Source organism: Ascaphus truei, chromosome 4 (genome assembly GCF_040206685.1).
Source record: "Ascaphus truei isolate aAscTru1 chromosome 4, aAscTru1.hap1, whole genome shotgun sequence".
Lineage (NCBI taxonomy): Eukaryota > Metazoa > Chordata > Amphibia > Anura > Ascaphidae > Ascaphus > Ascaphus truei.
Window position 1 is genome coordinate 408338378 of NC_134486.1, and position 8454 is coordinate 408346831.

Genomic DNA, 8454 nt, shown 5'->3' on the forward strand with positions numbered 1-8454 from the left:
GATGGGGGTATGGCGCGAAAGCTATGGCTGCACCTTCATGGACAGTGACTCACTCGGCCCCTGTGCTGAGTCAACCGCTTAGTCTATGGGACCCTCCCCTGATTTCCACCAGGGGGAGTGACTTTCAACTATGGCCTGTGGGAATGCACCCACTGGGCCCAGGGACTGATATCCAGACGGCGCCACTACAAGAAGTAGTTCCGGCCGCGGAGGTAACGTGCAAAAAGGAGGGATATTTTGCACGAAAGGCGGCTGCCAGGAGAAGGCGGGAACTAGCCGCGGGCAAAGAGTCCCACTCTGATGAGGAAATTGGCGCGAAAACGCCGACCGCGCCCACCAGGACTGAGAAAGGCGCGGCCTTAATTAAGGGGCATGCTATTCCCCTGTGGGACCCGCCCATAATTGCAACCCCTGGGGGCGGGTTCCAGCTATGCCAGCGGAAGGAGGAGCTGAAGCAGGAAGTGGCTGGCCCAGAAGCTTCTACCAGTCAGTTGCGAGGAACCACTGACCTGGAGAGACCCATATAGAAAGTGGTCCCTACTAAAAGAATGGCCTGCTCCTCCACTGTGGGCACTATGGTCTCCACCCAGCCCTACTCGGTACCCGGTGGGGTACTGGTAGTCAGGGTGGCCAACACCGAGACGGTGGTCGGGCTCTGCCTTCAATGCGGGCTGCCCGGAGGCATTGTTAACACAGCGGCACGCTGCCCACAATGCGGGACATTATACTTGTGGCCAATGCCGACGTTCATTCCGATCCAATCTGCTGACCCCCCGGGGGATACAGCTAGGCGCTCCGCCGAGTCCCCTGGTGCACTGTGGATCAGTCGTGCAAGTCCAGGAGAAAGGGGACTGGAGTCGATTAAATCGGCTGGGTCAGCAGCAATCGAGACGGTCGGGTCACCCCCCCGACCGCACTGAAAAAAGACTATCGCCCCGATCGGTGACCCCTAAGTCGGGGAAGGGAGACTACTCGGATGAGGATCTCCGCGAGCTAGCGCAGGTGAAATCGAGGCCCAGGACAGAACCGGGGAGGACGACACCCCGTGGCGTGAGTAGCAGCCTGGACAGCAGGGCGTCCCCCGCAGATCGGCGAGCCGAGAGACGGAGTCCCTCCGCCCCAGGATATGGCGGCGACGGGCGAGAGACGCCTACACCCCTGCGGAATGGTAAGAGAAAGCCACTTACTTACCTTGCTCAGGTAGATGGTGTAGCGGAAACAAGGCCGTGCCAGGCCCCAGACGCACGTGCGGAGAAGATACCACTTCCGGTGGAGACGACGGCGGAGCTTCCGGATGTCGTCATCGAGGAAGAGATCCCGCATGGGGGTCCAACCCAAGATGGCGGCGCTTCCGGTTCCGGAGAGGACATCATTTCCGGTGGCGACGGCGAAACAGACGGGAAGGATGCAGCGACGCTTCGGCGATCGGGTGAAGGTCCGCGATCACCTCAAGGGCCCAAGAGCTGGATGGGCGAACCGCAGACTGAGGAGGGTGAGCTATCCTCCTTGGATCAGTCCATGGACAGCCGGGAACGGGTCGTAGCCCCGTGGCGTATCCCCTCTTGCCCTTACGCCCAACCCCACGCCCTAGGTAAAACCCCTGCCCCCATCACCTGTTCCACGGGGTCCCCGCCTAGCCTGGAACTTGTGGACGTACCTTTGGGGGGGGGGAGGAGAGACGGACTGGGGAAAGACAGCGCAGTTGCGCTACGGAGGGCATTTCTCGGGGAGGGGGAGAATTAGGTAAGGCCGCGGTAGGCCGGTGGTTGCCTCCTGCGACCAATAAAACAGAGGACAAGGCCCTGGGATCATCACGGTGGTCCGTAAAACGGTCGGCACGGACATCGTGGGTATTTTCATGGGGGGATGCGGAAGAGAGTGACTCAGGGGAATTACACAGGTTCAAGGAACACCGTTGGTGGGCCCCACTCTATGAAGGTTATGTGGCCTGGATGGATCGTACGCGATTCCTTATCCGAAGGGAGGATGTAGTCGATTTTTGGTGGGCCGAGGGAGAAATCACCCCTGAGCAGCGAGATAGGGAGCTGCAGGAACGGTGGTTTAAGATTGAGCACAGGGAGATAGAGCCCATGGGTCCCGACACACTGTCAGATCCTGTGGATCCTGACGAACCCCTGTCATGGGTGCTACCTGGGAGGGCAGGTAGGGCTGACCTGACTAGGATCAGTAGAGCGGAACGGGCAATAATGGCTCGATATAAGTCTTCCCACGGGTTGGAGTACCCTTATGTCCCTGAACCCCTCATGGAGGAGATAGAAGAGAACAGAGAAAGGTGGCTTAGGGAAACCATCGAGATGTACCTGGTCAGTAAGGGGAGTGAAGTTACTGGAAGGAGGGCAGAGGACAGAATAGATCACCTGATGCGGGTGTGGAGTATAGGGAGGAATATACACAAACACAGGGTGACCTATAGGCCCGAGAGGGGACTGCCTAGGCACTATCATGTCACGGTCCTGGACATGGGTGGTAGAGAGGTTAGAAATCCTGACCCGAGTCACTATTATTAGGGGGTACTAAGGCATTTTGCGGGCTCGTGGCTGCTGGTCGGGGCGGGCTTGGCGAGATGTCACTGTGGTCATTTTTTTTTTCTGTTATAATGTACAATCTGTGATGTTAACAATTATGTGTTATGTGTTACAGTGCTTCCTGGAAGAAGGTATTTAAATTTAGGTCCCTGCGAGGTCGATGGGATTCACCAGGGGGAGAATGTAGCGGTCATGTAAAATGGCTACAGTCATCTCTCCTGCTGACAGTAAGGCCTGGTAAGTTGTGGGCATGCCAGCAGTAATTATGGAGGTTTGCCCTCACACCCTGGTGAGGTGCCCTGTGTATGGATGGGAGTGGTCACAGGCTCTGACTCCATGGTTAGTGATGTCAGAGGTGTGTCAGTTCCAGAGTATACATAAGGCACAGCACTGTGTCTAAAGGTTCAGTTCTGCTAAGTGGAGGAGGAGTTCTGAGAGGAGTAGAGTTATGTTATAGTATCTGAGTAGGAAGACTGTGTCCAGGGACCTGGCACAGAGTAAGGACATCCCGGCTGGGATAGGGAATCCCTATTAAAGGAGAATTACACCTTTCAAAGGGAAGCACTGAATGATTATGAGTGGCTAGAGAAACTACTGCGAGGGGCAGCTAGCCCACCTCAAGCAATAAAGATGCTCTTAATTACAAACCCTCTCGTGTACATGTGTGGAGTGATTGTACAGAGAGGAGCACCACAGAGGAGTTCCTCGCCAGGACCATCCCCAAGTGACCGAAGGGACCCTGATGAGGTGGAGGCGCTGCACTGGAACTAGGTAGGACTCTGCACACTACCTCAGCTGCCTGTCTGGACGGGTCCTCCCCACACACCATCATGCGGGAGACTCAGGAGTCCTGTTGCCAACAGGTGCACCACCAGACACTATCACACTGTAATGGGGACCGGTTAGACCACAGGGGCCAATGTGAGATTGGGTGGGTCAGGCCGGTTCACAAAAACCGTTACACATACATGTCCAGAGAGGTAATACCGGTATACACATACATGTCCAGAGAGGTACTGTAATACCAGACACATACTGTAACACACACATTACCTCTCATTTTTTACAGGACAGAGTCAAAATACAGGACAGTCCAGTTCAATACTGGACACCTGGCAACCCTACTTGAGTATGTATGTGTGGATTGTATTGCTGCACATATTAAATGGGGGGAGAGGGGAAACGCATCTTGGACTGCTGCTTATATTGAGTCTGAACAGGGATTGTGATGGTAGGGGTAAATATGGCTGCTGTTAATAAAGGTTAAGTCTGCCATTACCCCTACCTGTCAGTATTACACTGGTATTGTATTATATGTTATGTATATATGTATGTCTTTACTTGGTTCCAGCACCTCAGGAATCAGGGGTTAATACAGTATGTTTGCAGGAGAATTGTTGCAACTTGGTCTGTGACCTTTCCCTGTATCCTTGTTATGTTGCATAGGTTATGTTGCAGTTCTACCCACCAATTAGGGCCTGGGCATGTAGGCAGCACCTGGCCCTGAGTGTTGCAATATTATGGTTTAAGTGTATAAAAAGGTGGGGAGGGAGACCCCTAGCAGACAGGGAGGAAGACCCCTAGCAGACAGAGAGGGAGACCCCTAGCAGACAGAGTCTGCAGAGAGTTACAGAGGTGTTGCTGTGACAAGAAGAAACTGCAGTGTCCACTCCAGTGCTGGTCTCAGGCCTGAAAACCAGTCCTGTAGGCACTGGGCAAGAAGAGAGAACAGGGGAAATCTCTGCAAGCCGGTCCCTGCAACTAGGTGTCCCCAGTTTCCCCAGTTGAGTATGTGTGATGATTGTGTTTTGAATAGTTGTGGATATACTTTTCCAATAAATTAATTTTATAAGCTCTCGTGTTCTGGCTGACGATATTGATCCCTGGTATTAGTCCTGGTCTCCCGTGACAGGGATATTTAAACGATTTTGAGAAAGTTGTTGGGAGATTTAATGACAAACCGGCAATAATGTCACGCTAATAAGTAGTTATACTGTGCTGTATTTAAAGACCGTTGAATCCTTTCAAATGGCAGGGATGAGCCCTTGGAACCTCATTTTAGAAAGGTGTATATAATTTTATTGCTTTCAAAGCAGACGGAAATTCATTCATTCTTCACCGACTGCAAAATAAGGCCTCGGGCATGGTCAGCGCCTAAGGCGCGCTCACGCTTACCAGTGAGCCCCTGCAGCCACAATGAGAGCGGCTTTAACCACTTGAGTGCCGGAGGGTTCAGCCTTCCTTCCCTTATCATGTGATTGCAGTGATCGAGTGATCACATGATCTTTGAGTCATTTCGGGGACATGGACAGGTTGGGGGTAAGAGGGGACCACCCCTTCTGTGCAAATGACGGTTTGCCCTCTGTAAACCAAGCACAGTGCCGGGACATACACTGAGCATCTAAAAGTGCATTACAGGGTTAATGCAAAGCCTGGACAATTACACATAGATCGTCTTCAAACTGCGACCTTGCACAGGGCAATCAGACACTGCAAATATTTAGCAGGCACACGTTCTAAGCCCTTTTGTGTCAGAGGCCCAGCAGTGCATTGCTAATGTGTATACTAGGGGGAGCTAACTCCAGTCCTCGAGAGCTACCAAAGGTCAGGTTTTCAGAATATCCCTGCTTCAGCACAGGTGGCTCAATCAGTGACTGAGCCACCTGTGCTGAAGCTGGGACTGATTGAGCCACCTGTGCTGTAACTGGGACTGATTGAGCCAACTGTGCTGAAGCTGGGACTGATTGAGCCACCTGTGCTGTAACTGGGACTGATTGAGCCACCTGTGCTGAAGCTGGGACTGATTGGGCCACCTGTGCCGAAACTGGGACTGATTGAGCCACCTGTGCTGAAGTTGGGTCTGATTGAGCCAGCTGTGCTGAAGCATAGATATCCTGAAAACCTGACCTGTTGGTGGCCCTTGAGGACGGGAGTTGGCCCCTCCTGTGGTTATACAGTGTGTGCATCAGGGTGTCTGTATGTATGTGCAGTGTACAGGTACAGTATGGGCAGTGTACAAGTGTGTGCAGTGTACAGGTGTGTGCAGTGTACAGGTGTGTGCAGTGTACAGGTGTGTGCAGTGTACAGGTGTGTACAGGTATGTGCAGTGTACAGGTGTGTGCAGGTATGTGCAGTGTACAGGTGTGTGCAGTGTACAGGTGTGTGCAGTGTACAGGTGCGTGCAGTGTACAGGTGCGTGCAGTGTACATGTATGTGCAGTGTACAGGTATGTGCAGTGTACAGGTGCGTGCAGTGTACAGGTATGTGTTAGTGTACAGGTGTGTGCAGTGTACAGGTGTGTGCAGTGTACAGGTATGTGTTAGTGAATCCCCTGCAATCCGTTCTTTAGAACCCGGCAGCAGATTGCTGAATCCGCAGATTGGAATTCTACAAATGCGTCTGCGGGCTGTGCCCAATGGCGGATTGTGATGAATCCGCCCAAATCCGTTTGCGGATTTTACACCACGACATGGATTTGGGGGCTAACATCAGCGAAAATCCAGGACACGGATCTCTAATGGTAACGCACCTCTCTGTCGCTTTGCTGCTGACAGTGACGCTCTGCGTGGCTCGGAAAAACAGGAGGGATACAGAGGTGGGCATACAGAGGAGGGCATACAGAGGAGGGCATACAGAGGAGGGCATGCAGAGGAGGGCATACAGAGAGGACATACAGAGGAAGGGATACAGAGGAGGGCATACAGAGAGGACATACAGAGGAGGGCATACAGAGGAAGGGATACAGAGGAGGGCATGCAGAGGAGGGCATGCAGAGAGGACATACAGGGGAGGGCATACAGAGGAGGGCATGCAGAGGAGGGCATGCAGAGGAGGGCATACAGAGGAAGACATACAGAGGAGGGCATACAGAGGAGGGCATGCAGAGGAGGGCATGCAGAGGAGGGCATGCAGAGGAGGGCATACAGAGGTGGCATACAGGAGGGCATACAGAGGAGGGCATGCAGAGGAGGGCATGCAGAGGAGGACATACAGAGGAGGGCATACAGAGGAAGACATACAGAGAAGGGCATACAGAGGCGGGCATACAGAGGAGGGCATACAGAGACGGGCATACAGAGGAGGGCATACAGAGGCAGGCATACAGAGGAGGGAAACAGAGGAGGACATACAGAGGCGGGCATGCAGAGGAGACACACAGAGGAGGGAAACAGAGGAGGACATACAGAGGCGGGCATACAGAGGAGGGCATACAGAGGAGGGTATACAGAGGAGGGCATGCAGAGGAGGGCATACAGAGGCGGGCATACAGAGGAGGGCATACAGAGGAGGGAAACAGAGGAGGACATACAGAGGCGGGCATGCAGAGGAGACACACAGAGGAGGGAAACAGAGGAGGACATACAGAGGCGGGCATACAGAGGAGGGCATACAGAGGAGGGTATACAGAGGAGGGCATGCAGAGGAGGGCATACAGAAATGGGCATACAGGGGAGGGCACACAGAGGAGGGCATACAGAGGCGGGCATGCAGAGGAGACACAGAGGAGGGAAACAGAGGAGGACATACAGAGGAGGGCATACAGAGGAGGGTATACAGAGGCGGGCATGCAGAGGAGGGTATACAGAGGAGGGCATGCAGAGGACGGCATACAGAGGAGGGCATACAGAGGAAGGCATACAGAGGAGGGTATACAGAGGAGGGCATGCAGAGGACGGCATACAGAGGAGGGCATACAGAGGAAGGCATACAGAGGAGGGTATACAGAGGTGGGCATGCAGAGGTGGGCATACAGGGGAGGGTATACAGAGGCGGGCATGCAGAGGAGGGCATACAGGGGAGGGTATGCAGAGGAGGGCATACAGAGGAGGGTATGCAGAGGAGGGCATACAGGGGAGGGTATGCAGAGGAGGACATACAGAGGTGGGCATACAGAGGAGGGATAAAACCTCATTAACCTGCGAAGCACTAGTGTTTTATTTATTTATTTATAGTGCATCGATTTTTATGATGGGCGAGCAGGTGCCAACATCAATAAAACCCCCTGACAATGCGATTTACTTAGGAGACGGTCACAGTAATGCACACAAAGCTCCAGGGACACCGTGATCTTAGTCTCCGATCCTGCCTGTTCTGCAATAACGCGGCTCTGCTTTGTACACACACTAAACGCAATGCTGTCAATACTGGGCATTAAAATACCTCTGCTTGGGTTAATTGCAGTACTGCAAGAAACCCGTTCCCGTACATACTTAGCTGACAGAGTGTTAATGGAGCCGGTGATCAGCATCATTCCTGCCAGCAGAAGCTGGTATGAAGTCCACGCCATGTTTCCGCTCGGTGCTGCGTTTGGCCCCTGGGGTCCTTTTGCGTGCGTTCTTGTAATTGTGGGAGCAGACAGTTCTGTGCGGTGGCAGCTATAGGGGATTAAATACACAGACTGTGTTCGGTTTCCTGTACCAGGAGAAAAATAAATCACGTGACTTACTAGTCAGCTGAGCTAAAGAGAGAGAGCGAGAGAGGGAGAGCGAGAGCGAGCGAGGGAGAGAGAGAGCTATGACTGAGCTGTGTGTGTCATAGCAAAGCCTACAAGGAAGTGGCAGTGAGCTTTCTGTACGCCTGATGCTGTCACACACACAGTGATACAGCCTCCCTCGCTCTGCCAGAATAAGGAAACATACTGTAGTAACTGCAGCCCTCAGCAGCTGGAAACTGAATGACTTGCCGCAGCAGAGAGAGAATGTTGCTTAATCGTCCCTCTCTGCATATAAATAGCCACGTGACAGAGTATTCTGCAGCTGAGTTTATATTTCCGTAGTACAGCGTTAGAAACACACTGGGTCACTTTCTTTATCAGAGGCCCCCTTACGTTTTACAGTATAAGCTCCTTGGGCCAGGGACCTACTGCCTCAGCGTGTCTTGACATACGTGTACTATTAATACGATGTCA

General features: G+C 53.0%; 1 protein-coding gene across 1 annotated transcript in view; it reads right to left on the reverse strand.

Annotated features, from left to right (window-relative positions):
- SLC35F6 (solute carrier family 35 member F6) overlaps positions 1-8249 on the reverse strand; it is a 50541-nt gene extending 42292 nt beyond the window's left edge. Inside the window, exons 1-2 of the mRNA XM_075598732.1 lie at positions 8186-8249; positions 7757-7958 (exon numbers count right to left, since the gene is read on the reverse strand). Coding sequence (XP_075454847.1) covers positions 7757-7833 — 77 coding nt within the window. The 5' untranslated portion in view covers positions 7834-7958; positions 8186-8249. The remainder of the gene's footprint in view (positions 1-7756; positions 7959-8185) is intronic.
- Positions 8250-8454: the final 205 nt, after the last annotated feature.